Raw genomic sequence first — 18,164 nt, 5'->3', positions numbered from 1 at the left:
CTATGCGTTCCAACACAGCACTGCCCCTATTTAGTTGGTTTTTGCCATTTGAATCACAAAGGCTAGGTTCGTACTGCAGGTTTTAATGCGCGAATCCGATTTTTTCATGCTTTTCCTACTCGAGTGAGGCATTAACTTGATGATCTGAACAGGAAAAATCACATAAAAGTGGAACATTTCAAATCCGATGTAGGTCACTTTCGTATGCGGTTGAAATCCGATCTGTGCCATATTTTTCAGGATTGTGGCTGCAGTCTGAACTGTACAGTCCCCCAAATCGGAATTCACGCAGCAATTACATCAGCAAAGAGCGAGAGAGACAGGGTGCTACGGTAGCGGTGCAGCCGTGCATTAGCGTTAGCACCTAGCTTTAACGCGGCTTTTGAGCATAGGGCGGGCTTGACAACAGTCATAAAAAAAATAAAATGGGTTGAGAATAGGTCCAAGAATGCTCAGTTTTCTCTCTTCTCCAAATAAGCAATATTTGAAGATTGCTTACAGTATACGGCAGGAATTCGTGACAAACTGTCTGTATATGTGTGTGTATTTGTCATGTGTTGTCATTTGTTTTGATGTACCCTGCGCATGCGGGTCAGTTTGCTCAGCGCATCTCGGACTGCGAATTAGTGTGTGATATTTGAATGGTCCTAATGAACAAAGGCAGTCTGAACGGGCACGCTAAAAAAACGTATAAAAAAATCGGAATTGTGCATTAAGACCTGCGGTATGAACCTAGCCTTACGCATGTGCACTAATTCGCTGTCCGACACGCGCCGAGACAAGCTCTGAGCAAACTGACCTGCATGCGCAGAAGCATCAAAACAAATAACTACGCGCTGTGCGTGCATGATGCACACAAATAAGCCTTATGTGTGTGCGTCAGTTTGCACCGACTCAACCATGTAAGCGATACAAAAATATTGCTCATTTAGCGCACAGTAGGAAATCGAGCATTATTAGGCTTATTCTTTTCTTCATTGTATTTTTTTATGACTGTGGTCAAGCCTGCCTCCCGCGTAGTAAAAGCCAAGTTTAAGCTAGGCGCTAACTAGAGATGTCCCGATCGATCGACATCCTGATCGATCGGGTCCGATCACGTCATTTTCAAAGTATCGGAATCGGCAAAAAAAATATCTGCCATGCCTTTTTTAAATATATATATACTTTTTAATTAAATCGTTTTCTAATTGTATTTAACGTTACAGACATAATATGTTACACTCATCCACAGTCTTTAGTTTAGGCTTAAGGTAGGGTTATCAAATTTCTTCCGATAACGGCGGTAATTAATTTTTTAAAAAACGTATCACGTTAAAATATTTAACGCAATTAATGCATGCGCTCCACGATCCACTCACGCATTGTCGCGCTCAATCTGTAATGACGCCGTTTGACCTAGATAGAGAGATAAAAGGCAACATAAAATGAGTAGAGTGAATTATGGCAGCCTTTGAGCCTTTTTTTAATTGGCTAAAGCCTTACAATCCCTCTTCCCACGATTCGAAATATCATGGGAAGCCATATGGGGAAGCAAGGTAGCAATTGATCTTTTTCTTAACACCTTATGTTATTTCCCAATGCAGAAAAGATATATAAATTGGTAGCACAGCGCACAGTCATGGTTCCACTTCCCATCATGCATATGGGCATGGCTACAGTATCATTTACTGAAAGCTCAAAAAATACACTAGATGGCAATATTTAGTCACAATATACAAAGTCACAAGTCTTTCTATCCGTGGATCCCTCTTACAGAAAGAATGTTAATAATGTAAATGCCATCTTGAGGATTTATTGTCATAATAAACAAATACAGTACTTATGTACTGTATGTTGAATGTATATATTCGTCTGAGTTTTATTCATTTTTTTCTTAATGCATTGCCAAAATGTATATGATCGGGAAAAATTATCGGGAATGATTGGAATTGAATCGGGAGCAAAAAAAAGCAATCGGATCGGGAAATATCGGGATCGGCAGATACTCAAACTAAAACGATCGGGATCGGATCGGGATAAAAAAAACATGATCGGAACAACCCTAGCGCTAACGCTAATAAACAGCCACATTGCCGCCATCTTGCCTGCTCCTCTCGCTCGTTGCTGATGTAATTGCTGCATGAATTCTGATTTGGGAGACGACAGTTCAGACCACCACTACATTGTGACCCAGATCGGATTTGAAATGGTTCACTTCTTTACAACTTGTCACGTTCAGACCGTCAAGTTAATGCCTCATTCGAGTCGGAAAAACACGACAAAATCAGATTTGTGCATTAAGACCTGCGGTATGAACCTAGCCTAAGTGTCTTTTTTCAGGCACTGGAATGCAAACGAACAAGTACTAAAAAGTTTTACAGTTTTGTTGGAGGAATTCGACATTGTCATAAGACAGGATGGAAACATTGTCCCCAGAGCCGTAACAGAAACAAAACTGCTCTGTATGATCTATCATCAGCTACCAAAAGAAAGAAAACTGTTGCGTCTGCTCCAAAATGCATTGCTTCCCAATGGTGAAGTCCTAATGCCTTGTCATAGACTTCATAATGATATAATATATTTTGAAGTCTATGGCCTTGTGTCATCCAACATGAAACAGAATGTGGCCGGCTGACTAAAAAGATAGATGAAGACAACGAACAGAAATAGGAGCAATGTCATTTTTTTTTCTTTGGCTCTTAAATCACAGTAAAATCATTACCCTTTCGCCAAAATGTGTGCTGTAATCTAGCTTGCCTTTGCGTCATCTTGAATAAATGGGATGCTGCCCAAATGACACTAAAGGTTTCTTTACACTTGTGCGGGCGTTTTTTTTTTCTTTTAAAGATGGCGGTATCGAGTAACGGAGGCAGGGAAAGTTGGGCATGTCATCACATGTGACTAAATGGACTTATGACAAAACGCTGGGTGACAATTTATGCTGAATACGCAGCAGGTCTAGCGAAGACGCGTTGTGGCGGTACCGTGATGCAGTGAGGGCTCATAAAGGGGCCTCAGAAGGAAAGTGGAGATAAATGAGCATCTGCAGAACAGTGATTTCTATCATATAGGATATATTAGAGGAGAGCACCTGGAGTAGTGGCAGTACTGTCACATATAAGGGTGAACTCTAATTATATGACATTTCAGCAATCTGCTTGGAGTCCACATCCTGAAAGCAATCCATCGTGCAGGAATTACTTCTGTGATGTCTAAATCCTTAACCCTCGCCCTCACCTCGCATCTCTCTTGCGGCCTTCTGCAACATGTTACTCTCATCTGCTTAATGACCTGCTATCCCAACCGCCACCTTTTCTCTCTGACCCTCCTCCTCCTGAGAACTTTATCATGGAACAGAGCTGCCGTCCCTCCTCACTCCATTACCACCCAGATCAGATTATTATGTAGCCCAAACACCCACTTCCTATCACAGTGCGAGACCCGAAGTATGAGGTGAGGGGAAAGGGAACAGTAAGGAAAGAGGTCTTTCTATCATATTTTTGCAATGACGCTGCTTATCTGGCAAATGCAACATTGCGTGTGTGTGCGTACGTGTGTGGGAGTAAAATGCAGTGATATGACTGCTAAACTCATCATCTGCACTTACATGAATACTGTCTATATGCAGTGGAACCTTTAAGGTTGAACACAATTTGTTCTGGGATTGCTGATGGACCTTTGATTTTTTTTTTAAACTGAAAAAGATCTATTCCTAGGTAAAAATTCTGCTGTTTTGAAAGCATTGACTTCCTCCATGATTAACTAACATAAACTAACAATTGAATTTGTTTACATTTCATTTCACATCATTACGCTTTTAATTGCCTTAGTCACAGAACAAGAAAAGACGGCAAGTTCTGGTTGTTCTGTGTCACACTCATTACTTAAAACACTTTTCATTCATATCTCTCGTTAGAATAAAAAATTACAGCAAATTAATTATATATTTAAAATTGTCTTTTTGTAACTTTCGTCCACCGAAATGTAAGGAAATCTGACAATCACAGCGAACCTGTCCTTTGTCTTTTCATCGTAGGATTTCACCTCGGTAAATGAAGCTGTCATCATTTTGTAATGCTACTTATAGTTAGGCAGTATATATGGTCAATCACATTTCTGTGTCACTATTCACATATCATTGTATTTTCTGTTTGTCCGTTCGCTTTTTCTTGATATACACCACAATACTCACAAAACTCCCTTATGACACTTTAAAATGGATCCGATAGCAATAGTAATTCAGATTCACTATTCTACATGTCGAGACAGCTAAACATGGTGGCAAAAAAACAAAAACAAAAACAAAAAAAAATCAAATGTTATTAATCTGTTAAAGAGCACTTTCAGAAGGCAAAGTTATTGTGGTATCTCTACAAGCAACATGTAATTCACATATTAGGTTCGGCTTTTTTGAAAAATGGATACGTATCTGGTGTTTGTTGTAGAGTTCACTGCCACCATAGCGAAAACTTTTTAGTTTTTTTCTTGAAACTGAAGAAAAAAAAAAAATCATCTCTAGGATTGATATCAATCTAAAAAAACGACAAGTTGTTTTGATTATAACTCAAGGTTCACTGCAATGGATGGGATTCGGCATATTCAACTTTATAGCTTCTACTGAACACTTAATACTGGCATAAGTCCTACATGTGATGTCCTACGAGGGACATTATGGTTGACCAATGGATTATAATATTAGTTTCTACTGGTTACATTTCTTATGTGTACAGTAGCTGTGTGTTTTAGGCCGAGTGTTGTTGGCATTCTAGTTGTTCGGCCTCAAAATGCAAATGAAGAAATCAATTATATGCTATCCTTTGATACTCAACAAAATGAGGCCTCATCCCATGCATGTCATTGTGTTGTTTACGACTTTAATCATGCATTTTTCTTGAAAGTTTGTGGTTAAATCACCAAACTAATGTTGAACTCATGGCTAGCTCACCTGCCTTATTTTGCTTTACATATCTTGTGATTGACCTGTAACTGGTTCACGGATTAGAGTTACACATCAGGCCCTCATTAAATTTCTCTGTATACATTCCAGTCACCTTTTGGGAACTTTATGGATGGATGTTTGGTTGAATTTGAAATTATTTAGATTCGGAAGTTCCCCTCCATCAGTTTAGTATATAGTGGGTGCGTTGCTGCATTTACCTTGCCAGTAAAAGCTTCCAGGGCCTCCTACCACCAGCCTTCCTTCCTGGAATAAATACAATTACTTGCGGTCAGTCATGTGACAGGAACTTGTGCGTACATGTGACTCTTTGCGTGGCAACAAATGTGGTCCAGTGTGCACATATGTTTGTGTGTTTGATTCCTGCTGTCATATATGTTGACAACTTTCGCAGAGTGAGAGCTTCCTGTACAGGAGGGTTACGTTGGACCGTGAGATGAAGGTTAAAGGTCTCCCTGACTTTACAGTGAAAGAATGCACATATGTGTATTTAGTCTATTGTGTTAAGAGGCACACTGGAATAAGAAGCTCCCCATGGGATAAACAGGCTCCCCATCTTTCACTATAAATCTCAAAAGGGAGGTCTCAGTTTGCAACTTTAAGAAGGGATGTGCTTGATGCTTCAGGGAGACTTTGCCAATAATGTGCTAGTGTTAGCATTCATCTGTACCTTGGTGAAATCCACACTGAAGCCCGCCTGGCAGAAGCCCTGTCCCTCTGGGTCTGGGTCATCTGAAAAAACACACATGCACAATTGAGTATAATAAGGCAGCATGTCATTTGTTTTAATCAGTCGAAATGTTTGTTTTTTTGGAGCTAAAAGCTAATCTGACTAAGGAGTATATTACCTCTTTCAGATGAAACAGTTTAATAGAAAGTAGAAAAAAGAAAAACAATATGGTCAAGGATTGTTTTGGTTTGAATTATATCGCTTAACTGTGCATGAAAATAAAAAGGATGGATTGTTCCCCACGTTGGAGGCACCCCGAGGTGATGCTTGATGATGTGTAACAACGCACGTGTGCATAAACACAGCTTGATTGATAGGATGTAGGGAGGGTGAACATTCAAGTGTTAGTGGAGGCATAGAAATGAGACATATGATAGGAAATACAGCACAGTTTTATGTCCCTCTGGAGAACTGCATGGTTCACTGTGTTAAGTGGGGCTTTGTTTGAACTAGTACATACACACATAGAAAATGTGGAGAAAATGCATATCTGTGTGATAACTGGAGGGTGCTCGTGTATATCTGAGTGTGAACAGTGAGGGATTTGTTAGCAGAGAGTCTGACAGTACAGGCTGCATTTGATCTGCTGTTTATGATGTGCCACCTGATAGCCTCCATCTGTCCTTATCATGCTCATATCACCCGCAAGGAAGGGGGAAAGACTGACTTCGATGTGAGTGCAGCTGAGTTAGGGAAGGAAAGTCCCTACAAGCCCTTTGAGATGACAGAAAAAAGACACAGATAAACTATCAGTCGGGTAGGACTTGAATGTGAGATGTAAGGTAGCAACTCTATTTATCAATTGTTGTCGGGGTGCAACTGGGAAGGAGAGCGGGACATAATAAGATAAACTGTTTTGATGGACACGTAATCAGGTCCCCTTGCACAATCTAATAAGATGCAGAAGAGCTGTCCTGAATGCACATATCAAGTACATGGAATTGTGTCAATTTTCAGAGGGGTATGTCAATTTACGTAATATACGTACCGTGGTCTGGTTTTCAGTCACTTGCGGGCTAGGGAATTTTAAATGGTTTGATAAACCATAAGAACATAAATAAATTAAAAAATAATTGATATACAGGCAGTCCCGGGTTTCTGAACGAGTTCTGTTACTGCGCTGGCGATGTAACCCGGGCGGGCACGTCTGTACATACGCTTGCTTCCTGTTCTACACTTCCTGTGCAAAAATAAAAGCATGCATCACAAAACAAAAGTCACATTAAAAAAAAAAAAAAAAAATGACGAGACGCAGGCGTCGTAAAGTCGAAATCGCGTAAGTCAGGTCCGTTGTAACCTGCGGACTACCTGTAATATAAAATGTCTCCATGACAAATATGGCAAATAATGCTGTATGTTATTGTTTAGTATCGTTGGTTATTTAAAACAGGCGTCAAATGATTAGAAACAAATCTTAGCATTTGTACAAGGCAGCAAATCAAAACCACTAAAATAAATAATGTTTTATTACTGGGATTGTAGCTTGTTTAGGTATATATTTTGGTGCAAAGTTAAAGTATCCCTGCCAATGTACAGTTTAGTTGTATTTTAAGTTTATAGTGTAATACGCTTGCATTTATCTTCCTATTAATTTTCACCCTGTATAATGTTACAGTAGCATTTAATAATATAGCTATTTCAAAGAATGAAACAACTCGTTTTTAATGAACAATTAGGCTTACTATGATACTGTAGTGTAGTGTTGGTGATGAAGGTGGTAATATATGTGGTACTTCCCATGGTACTTGGTGAAAAAGATTCAGAACCACAAACTAGGAAGATTCTTTTGAGTGTAGAAGAACCATTCAGAGAAATAATACTTATGAACAACTATATGGTAGGGCTGAACGATACCGGAAAAAACTGACATTGCGACTTATGGGGTTTGCGATATATTATGATATACAGTGCCTTTACTTTCAGTGCAGTAAATTCACTCCAGAAGTTCAGTGAGGATCTCTGAATGATCCAATGTTGTCCTAAATGACCGATGATGATAAATAGAATCCACCTGTGTGTAATCAAGTCTCCGTATAAATGCACCTGCTCTGTGATAGTCTCAGGGTTCTGTTTAAAGTGCAGAGAGCATTATGAAAACCAAGGAACACACCAGGCAGGTCCGAGATACTGTTGTGGAGAGGTTAAAAGCCGGATTTGGATACAAAAAGATTTCCCAAGCTTTAAACATCTCAAGGAGCACTGTGCAAGCCATCATATTGAAATGGAAGGAGCATCAGACCACTGCAAATCTACCTAGACTCGGCCGTCCTTCCAAACTTTCTTCTCAAACAAGGAGAAAACTGATCAGAGATGCAGCCAAGAGGCTCATGATCACTCTGGATGAACTGCAGAGATCTACAGCTGAGGTGGGAGAGTCTGTCCATAGGACAACAATCAGTCGTACACTGCACAAATCTGGCCTTTATGGAAGAGTGGCAAGAAGAAAGCCATTTCTCAAAGATATCCATAAAAAGTCTCGTTTAAAGTTTGCCACAAGCCACCTGGGAGACACACCAAAAATGTGGAAGAAGGTGCTCTGGTCAGATGAAACCAAAATTGAACTTTTTGGCCACAATGCAAAACGATATGTTTGGTGTAAAAGCAACACAGCTCATCACCCTGAACACACCATCCCCACTGTCAAACATGGTGGTGGCAGCATCATGGTTTTGGCCTGCTTTTCTTCAGCAAGGACAGGGAAGATGGTTAAAATTGACGGGAAGATGGATGCAGCCAAATACAGGAACATTCTGGAAGAAAACCTGTTGGTATCTGCACAAGACCTGAGACTGGGACGGAGATTTATCTTCCAACAGGACAATGATCCAAAACATAAAGCCAAATTTACAATGGAATGGATAAAAAATAAACGTATCCAGGTGTTAGAATGGCCAAGTCAAAGTCCAGACCTGAATCCAATTGAGAATCTGTGGAAAGAGCTGAAGACTGCTGTTCACAAACATTCTCCATCCAACCTCACTGAGCTCGAGCTGTTTTGCAAGGAAGAATGGGCAAGAATGTCAGTCTCTCGATGTGCAAAACTGATAGAAACATACCCCAAGCGACTTGCAGCTGTAATTGGAGCAAAAGGTGGCGCTACAAAGTATTAACGCAATGGGGCCGAATAATATTGCACGCCCCACTTTTCAGTTTTTTATTTGTTAAAAAAGTTTAAATTATCCAATAAATTTTGTTCCACTTCACGATTGTGTCCCACTTGTTGATGATTCTTGACAAAAAATTACAATTTTATATCTTTATGTTCGAAGCCTGAAATGTGGCGAAAGGTTGCAAGGTTCAAGGGGCCGAATACTTTTGCAAGGCACTGTACATTGCGATATTAAAACTAGCAGAATTTTCACCAGATAACTTGAATAGCTGTGTTTAGGAAGACTTCGATTGACTAATTATGACCATATTGTATTCATTAGAGATGTCCCGATCCGATCCCAAATCAGGCCGATCGCACCATTTTTCAGAAGATCGGAATCGGGTGAAAAGGATCGTTTTTTTCTGCTTCATACTCGTACAGCTCTCACCCTCCCTCCTGCTAAGCAATGCGACCAAACCGTTTTTCTTGGTCACCAGTGCAGCTGGCGTTTTAAAGTTAATTGACAGGTTTGTAGCTTTGATCTGACCAGAGACGCCTCAGTAGCTCTTCAATAAAAGGTACAAATGTGTTAATCTTTGCTAAACTTGGTACACAGTCTGAAGTATGCTGTGGCAACTCATTCATTGTGTAAGTGAGAGGCTGTTCTCAGCAGCATGAGCTGCAAAGCAAATAAAAAAAAAAGACAAACAAAAAAAACACAAAACCTTTTTCAGTATCGGATCGGGACTCTGTATCGGTAGATTCTCAAAATCAGGTGACACCGATTCGGTGCAAATATATGCGATCGGGACATCCCTAGTATTCATATAATACCAAAATCCAGGTTAAGGGGACTTATCTGTGAATGATGAAGGTTGCTGTATATAAAAGAGATCAAAGAAGTCATGTCTCTGCACAATTGCAGCTTTTATGAAGAAAAGGTTTACATAAAAAAAAAAAAAAAAAAAAAAAAAAAAACAATCGCATGTTCTGCTATTGGAGTATTGCACATGTGCACATTGCGATGGCGATGTTCAAATGATATATTGTTTAGGCCTACTATATGGTATTGTATATTCATTCAAAAGTCCCAGGAGGCAGACTAAATTAACAGATTCTAGTCAGACTGTTGAGATAAAAGATGCATCATTAAATTTAATGTTAGGCTGATGCTCAACAAAATCATAATGTTTACTAAGTAAAAGTAGCTATTGCATTCTTCTTTGCAAGTGTACCCAGTGTTATGACCACTGAGTACAGATGGAAAGGTGGAAGAAAGGGAAAGGTGAGGTGGATAAGAAGTGGAGGCGGCGTAGTAGAGTGACTCACTGGTCCGACACGGAGAGTATTCTGCGTAGGTACTGAAGTTTTGGACGGCCACATAGCATGTACCCACGGGATCCATCTCCCCGCTTAGCTTCACAGTGCGCCAGTGGTAGAGAGGAGCGCACGCCTGCACAATACATCAAGTTTACGTTTTGGAAAGCAACCTCAAGCTTGGAGCTGCTCAAAGGAGCAGACTATCAGATTCAGTTGATACACCAAATCTTTTTCAGGAAAATGATAAAATAAATAAATAAATAAATACGTAGAATGTGTAATGTGTATCACTTTAGTATAACCATACTGTATTTATATGAGTGAATATAACTAATATTTTATTCATTTTCATTAATATTTAATCATATCATGCAGGGTATATAGTATTTTTATTTTATTGGATTACATTTACTGCACATACAGTATTAAAACATTACTTGCTGCCATAACATTTACACCCCAAAAATAAGTGTCATAAAGATATTGAAATTTCAGCTCAAGGCTCATGAATCAATTTTACTGCATATCTCTATATTACACCTAGCTGTAAACCTGGAGTTGCTAAAATGCGTTTCATTTTTCAGTAATAATAAACTTTTTATTACAAATTTCCAGTGGTTACTTACCACTACTTTGCCTTTGTGTGTCCTCACAGATGCTCCAAACCATTGGTGGGACTTAAACTCTAGAGGTTCTCTGCTTCCGTTTACCTTTATCATGCGGTTATCTATCAGAAAGAAAGAGCAAAGATGAATAAAACATTATTAATTGATGACAGCAAAAGATGACATGAATTTTGGCACTGAGGATTCATTGTTGGATTTTGAGAGGATGGAAAGCATTTGTCTTTGATAAAACACACAATAAGAAAAAAAGGGAAAAAAACAATAAATAAACACCAAACAACATTTGTGCCACAGAAACAGACATTTGTCAGGATGTCAATTTTTTCTTTTTTAAGAGCTAAAGCTGTTCTCATAAAACATAACAACACCTGGGAGACAAACACACACAAGTGTCTCCCCGCTGACTGAACTAGATTGTTTTAGGATCGGTAATATGGTGTGTACGTGTGTGTGTGTTTGTGGATATTTTCCAGCATTATTGCAGCTGGGTCTCTTTAGGAATGTATACCCCCATCCGCGTTAAAGACCTTCCTTTAACACATGTTCACTCAAACTCACACTATGCATGTGCATGATCACGGCCAGCCATTGTTCTGATCTTGTGAATGGATGTGGGGAATTCAAAGCACATTGACTGACTGGATGATTTAAAAAAAAAAAAAAAAAAAAAAAAAAAAAAAAAAAAAAAAAAAAAGCAACATCCATACTGGGCAAGCATTTGTATTCTGGTGAACAGGAACACGTTTTAGTTGGTTCAGAACACAATCAATTCACTCAACTTGAAAAACAGCCTGACATCAATCCATCCAATTTCTATACTGTTTATGATGTTTAGGAACGAAGGGGGCTGAAGCCTATCCCAGTTACGAGATTAGACCCTGGATTTGTCCCCAATTAATCCCAGACCACATAAAGAGAAAGATAACCATTCAGACTCCCATTTACACTGTTACTGAAACCATCAATTTTCTTTATGGCTTTTCAGTTGATGGCTGCAGGGCGCTGAAGTCTGTCCCATCTGATTTCCGGTAAAAGACAGGCTATACACTGACTTGGACAGCAATCAATTACCGGGCACATGCAGATGCCGATTGACATCCACATTGTCACTGAATGTGGACAGACCACATGCTGTCTGCATGGAAGTCAGGCGAGCGAACCATCAGACCATCAGTGACGCCAGTTCCACTAATAAAAAAAGAGAACATTTGATGATGATGATGATGATGATGATGAAGCGTTTTTATTTCTAGCACGCACACACACACACAAAAAAACCCAAAAACAAACACAGTATAATTCAACAAAAACAATTGCACTCGAAAGGGAGTGGGAAGACGAAAAATCATATTTTATCCCACCCCTGATCTCATTGTCCAGCATCCTTACTTTGTGGGATTCTCCTGTCCACACAGTGAAAGCGAAGAAAAACAGACAGAAACAACTACCGGTAAACTAATAGACAACCAACTAAAGTTGGCTCATTAACAATAATTTCAATATATACACCAATTGACAAGAACAGCAACACACATTGTCAGCAAATGTCGTTATACTGTGACCAGACCATATTTTTATACAACAATTTATAATTTTTGGATACTTTGACAACTTTGACAACGAAAACGTTTGCAAGTAGTTCAAAATCTTGGTAACATAAAATCTCTAGAGCCTCGCAGACTATGGATACTCTCATGTACCTTAAAAAGGTTTTGTATATTGTATGGCAGTAATTTATTATATGCTTTAAATAACATTATAGCTGTATAATAGTTGACAAGATCTTTGATTTGTAATAGTTTCGAGTGAGCAAATAAATGATGGGTGTGATCGAGAAATCCGACCTTACGTATAATCCGTACCGCTCGTTTCTGCAATGTGACTAATGAATTGATGGTAGACTTATAAATGTTTCCTCACACTTCAATACAATATGTGAAATATGGGAGCACTAGGGAGCAATACAAAGTGCGGAGTGCACCGTTATCAAGATATGATTTCACTTTGTTTATTAGTGACAGGTTTTTGTAGATTTTGGTTTTGATGTGTCTGATGTGGGATTTCCATGATAATTTACTATCTACATTGAACATTTGATTCGAACATCCACCAAGATAAGATACCCCAAAAGGCTCAAGATTAAAAAGGAATCATCAAGTATCCTTTTATTACCCAGTTTGATATGGAAGAAGTTTAGAGACCTGACCTTAACTGCATCACACTACAATTCAATCAGACGCACTGTTCTTTATCTTGTAGAAGAGTTGCTTTCACATTATTGTTGACCATACAGTACATACATTAATCAGCTTCAGCCTTCCAACCTCCATGATGCTGACATGAGAAAATAAGACTGTCTTTTGTCACTGCTCCCATGAACAAGCAGGTACATGCAATTAATCAGGTCCATACGAAAGTCACGAGTGGATAATAACCAGTGAAACACACACACACACACAAGTAACACAGCTGTTTGCTACTCTTACCTTAATTACTGTGTACAAGTGTGCTTCTTTCCTAGTCTGGTTTGTAAAATTGTACCCATATTAGTGGGCCTGCTGCAACTTTAGAAATGCCCACCATGAGCTTGGTCATCAATCACAAAGTAGTGCATGAAGAGATACAAGCACTGGTATTTAGATTAGTACATACACATGCAAGCACAGGCTTGCTGTTCCTGACTCATTACGCTACCTAAAGAATCTGTAATTAAACCCGAAACACTTATCTCGAGAAACTAAACTTTGGTAAAAATAACCCAAAACTAGCTGATTAAAATCCTCTATTATTGATATATTGATAATATTCCACCAGGAAACTTCCATTCACCGTATCAGCTCGTTCATAAGAATACTGTTGTTTGTGGAACATTTGGTATTGATTTATTGTGTTTTGAAGCATCTATTTTAAAATGCGCTTTTCCTAATCATGGTGAGTAGAAGCATGTTCTAGCTGATTTTGAACGATAAGCCGGGTATGGACTGGTCGCCAGGCTGTTACAGGGCACATACAGTATATACCAATGACTTACAATCACAACCACAACTATGGAAGACATACTGTAAGTTTTTACTAAAATGGGTGTTATAACAGTTAGAATACCAATAGAAAAAAATATGCATGCGAAGAAAATTAATGCAGTACAAAAGAAAGCAAAAGCCAAGGTTCAAATTCTGAACCTCAGAGTTGTCGTGCTGTTATGCTACCCTATAGGCCACCATGTTTGACTGTTCCCAAATAAGGGAAACAGAGGGAACTCTGCGACTTATAGTCCAGTGGCGCTAATTTATTATTTTATACAGACTCGTGAGCTGCATGTCATTTTAGCTAAATATCCCATAATACAACATGGACATCTGCGGCCTATAGTTTAGTGCAGCCTACATATGAAAAACTACAGGTAGAGAGGATGCAGCTGATAGTCAGGTGTGCCTTTCATAGTTCAAAATTTGTGGTAGTTTCCATTCTAAAAAAGTCCAAATTGATGTCAGATATGAAAAGCAGAAGTACATTTATGTTACTATTGGTTATGGCAGCAATACTGCAATTATTAAAATACAGAAATGTGTTCATAAAGTTAATTCATACAGCAACTTTATTAATCAAATTGATAAAGAACATGCTGATCCATAGTGCAGGGCAGACATTCAATTTGGAAAAGATCAGTTGGAAAACAGTAAGCGTTTCTCATGAAAAGTATAAAAAGAAATTTTTTTGCGCTAAAAAGTACTATAGTTAGTGACACGGCTACTTCCTGGTGCATACTAAACTAAAGGGCAGTTCCATTATCATTCTGAAAAGTAGAGAACATTTCATGATGTCAAATCCACCTTTTTCTAGGTCATCACTGAAAATGTATGGTTTCTTACTTGGCCTCTGCATCACCCTTTTCCGAATACTGTATGTCCTTCTGTTTTACTAAGTCAAAATGACAGCAGTAAAAATGTTATTAAAACAACAAAGCTCTTAGTGGCCTATGACGTTGGCACAGTACAGTGCTTACAAAACACATGCAAGGCTTTTATTTCTGGATGAAGGGTCATAACTTTTCTTTACAAAGCCTTTACAGTATTTGATGCTGCTCAAATGCTGATTTAAAACCACTTCCTCCAGCTGAGTAGGCATGAAAAAGTCATTTTTGCCCTCTCATTTTGAAGATGTTAAGTCATCTCAAAGAGAGAAAGAGAGGGGGTGGATTGATGGAGGAGAGGAGACACAAGAGGAGGGGAAAGGAGACAGGGTACATTTTCAAGATGTAATGAAAAGCAGACCTCACCCAATCCCTTCTTTCTTCCAAAGGGGAACCAAATTCCCATGTGCATACAAAGACCCCAACCCCTTTACACTCCCCGCCTTTCTTGTGTTCTCACTTGTTCTGGATTTTTACCTCCATCTGCCTCATAGAACGTTAGAGATGAAGGAGAGGCTGATTGGATACTTTGCATATCAAACTATTCAGTTTTGCCACAGCAAACCCACCAGCCATCATTTTGATAAAAGCCACATGTCTTATCGCTCTTGTTTTTCCATGCAAACAACCACGTGCCAGCTCAAAAACAATTAACTCTTTGGTTCTAAATACAACAACTGAGGTCACCTTTAGCTTCAAAAGGGATATACATGTCTCTCTTTCACACATCCAAGATATCTCTTAAAGACAGCTCTCAGTTTAGAATAAAATAAGGAAGGCAACTCACTGGCATTGTCAAAGGGTATTTGTTTGCAGCTGTCAGGCAGGCCAGGCCAAGGGCAGTAGTAGACCGACCCAGCCTCCACGATTCCAGGCTGGGAGGTGTTGGCTTTTGGAGCACCTACCAACACACTGAACCTGAGACACAAATGCACATCCTTCTCACAACTAATGCAAGAAACGACAGAACAATCATGCATGACAGCTCCATTCTGGTGATAACTCAAGACATGAGTTGTGCATTGGGCATTATAGTCTGATTACAATATATTTTAATATTATATGTTGTATTAATATAAAGTGCATTTTGGTAATAGTTGTGTACTGAAACTGGGCACGTTTTTTGCAATAACTCAGGGAAAATTGACAGTTTACAGGTGATGTACAGTGGCATGAAAAAGTATCTAAAACTTTTGGAATTTCTCAAATTTCTGCATAAAATCACCATCAAATGTGATCTGATCTTTGTCAAAATCACACAGATGGAAAAACAGTGCCTGTTTTAACTAAAACCACCCAAACATTTATACGTTTTAATATTTTAATGAGGATAGTATGCAAACAATGGCATAAGGGGGAATAAGAAGTAAATGAACCATCACATTTAATATTTTGTGCCCCCCCTCCCCCCGGCCCCTTTGGCAGCAATAACTTCAACCTGACGCTTATTGTAGCTGCAGATCAGTCTGGCACATCGATCAGGACTAATCTTGGCCCATTCTTCTCTACAAAACAAGCAACAATGTTTTTTTTAGACAGCAGTGGCTTCCTCTATGGAGTTCTCCCATGAACACCATTCTTGGCCATAGTTTTACATATAGTTAATGTGTGCACGGAGATATTGGACTGTGCCAGTGATTTCTGTCTGAAGTCTTTAGCAGACTCTGTAGGGTTCTATTTTACCTCTCTGAGTATTCTGCGCTGAACTCTTGGCATCATCTTTGTTGGACGGCCGTTCCTTGGGACAGAAGCAACAGTGCCAAACTCTCTCCATTTTTAGAAAACCTCTCTAAATGTCGATTGATGAACATCCAGACTTTTAGAGATGGTTTTGTATCCTTTCCCAGCTTTATACAAATCAACAATCGTTGATCGCAGGTCTTCAGACAGCTCTTTTGACCAAGCCATGATGCACATCAGACAATGGTGTTAAATGGTGTTATACTTGTATAGCACTTTTCCACCTTTCAAGGCGCTCAAAGCGCTTTACACTACATCGCCATCTAACTACTGTTGACACAGCACCAGGAGCAATGTGGGGTTCAGTATCTTGCTCAAGGATACTTAGGCGAGTTCATCAGGGCAGAGAATCGAACCCATGGGGGACGACTACTCTACCACTGAGCCACGCCATCCCCAATGCTTCTCATCAAGACATTTCTTACCAGGTGTGTTTTTTATATTGGGCAAGGCAGCTTTAAACCACACATCAGTGATTGGGCACACACCTGACTTAAATTGTTTGGGGAAAATTGGTTTCAATTGGTTTTTAAGTCTCCTTAGGAAGGGACTTCACTTACTTATTTCCCACATTCTGTCATTGTTTGCATGCTAATCTCATTAAAATATGAAAACCTATAAATGCTGGGTTGGTTTTAGTTAAAGCAGACACTATTTTTACATCTGTGTGATTTTGACAACAATCAGATCACATTTGATGGTGATTTTAAGCAGAAATGTGAGAAATTCCAAAAGGTTTAGATGCTTTTTCATACCACTATAGTTGTATTTTTGATATTTTAGTTTATGTAGACTTTTGTAGACTGTGAAAGTACGCAAACGTCATAATGAAATATAAAACGTGCATATTGATATTTAATCATAGTTAATTACTATCAACAACAACAAAAATCATACCTCCTATATTGACATGTGTTCCATATGCATATCATAACCTGGTAAAATCCAATCCATAAACAGTATTTGGGAACCATTTAGCTAGATGAGACTTTAAATACTTGAAATAAACCTCAAAACAGCGCAGTGGACCTCTTCAACCTTCATCATAAACAATATCAACCAATCACATACAGTATATTATCCCGCTTGTAAAAAATGTTGATCTATCCTATAATGCGCCTATGGATCTAATGCTGTTATGCAAGTGTAAAGTAATATTGTGATAGACAAATTTGCCACTCACGCGTTGCTGTTGGGGCTGGCCTGATAGAAATCCACGGAATAACCGAAATAACTCCCAGTCGGTCCATGGTACACAGTGGGATGCTGTGCGTAAAGGTTGAAACTCCACACTTCACTTGGCGCGCACCAGAATAGGCTGAGTAGCCGGAATACGAACAAATGCTCCATCCTGTTGCTCCCAGTTCCCGGTTAAACTGCGAGGCAAGCAAATGGAGGTCCCGAAGTGTGCAGGTGAGGTAGTTTCAAGTGCTGGCTTGAGTGAGTCTGGATAACCGCGCTTGTCCCCCGGATCTTCTGTGTCTTCTGACCTCTTCCAAGCCAGCAAGCAAGTCGAGTGCACGGGAACGGGACAGCCACAAATTGCTACAATCCCACCCCGCCCCCTGCACCAAACTTTACCCCCCACTCACAGACACACTGCGGTCATTAAAGCAGGCACAAACCACATCTGAGCGCGCAAACCGTGCGTCACCGCTCCTTTTATGGCGCGTTTTCCGCATGGGGAATGCATCCATCATTTTAAATACTTGAAAAATAAAAAACAACCGAATGAAAGATACTGTAAATTAAACTATTAGTAGTAATTGGCAGTAGATTAGCATGAGAATCGAACAACCCAATTGCTAGTG

The 18,164-nt window shown here is 39.3% G+C and overlaps 1 protein-coding gene across 3 annotated transcripts in view; it reads right to left on the bottom strand.

The window, feature by feature from the left end:
- itga8 (integrin, alpha 8) overlaps positions 1 to 17,847 on the bottom strand; it is a 103,094-nt gene extending 85,247 nt beyond the window's left edge. Inside the window, exons 1-6 of one of the 3 annotated variants that reach the window (XM_057833181.1) lie at positions 17,537 to 17,847; positions 15,401 to 15,531; positions 10,704 to 10,804; positions 10,087 to 10,210; positions 5,607 to 5,668; positions 5,137 to 5,182 (exon numbers count right to left, since the gene is read on the bottom strand). In XM_057833181.1, the coding sequence (XP_057689164.1) occupies positions 5,137 to 5,182; positions 5,607 to 5,668; positions 10,087 to 10,210; positions 10,704 to 10,804; positions 15,401 to 15,531; positions 17,537 to 17,703 (631 nt within the window). In that variant the 5' untranslated portion in view covers positions 17,704 to 17,847. Of the gene's footprint in view, positions 1 to 5,136; positions 5,183 to 5,606; positions 5,669 to 10,086; positions 10,211 to 10,703; positions 10,805 to 11,774; positions 11,865 to 14,572; positions 14,622 to 15,400; positions 15,532 to 17,536 lie in introns of those variants that run through there. The other 2 variants (XM_057833184.1, XM_057833183.1) reach the window with 2 other exon arrangements.
- Positions 17,848 to 18,164: the final 317 nt, after the last annotated feature.

Source organism: Corythoichthys intestinalis, chromosome 4 (genome assembly GCF_030265065.1).
Source record: "Corythoichthys intestinalis isolate RoL2023-P3 chromosome 4, ASM3026506v1, whole genome shotgun sequence".
Classification (NCBI taxonomy): Eukaryota; Metazoa; Chordata; class Actinopteri; order Syngnathiformes; family Syngnathidae; genus Corythoichthys; species Corythoichthys intestinalis.
Note: the sequence above shows the minus strand (reverse complement) of the source record. Positions and strands in the feature narration are given on the sequence as shown.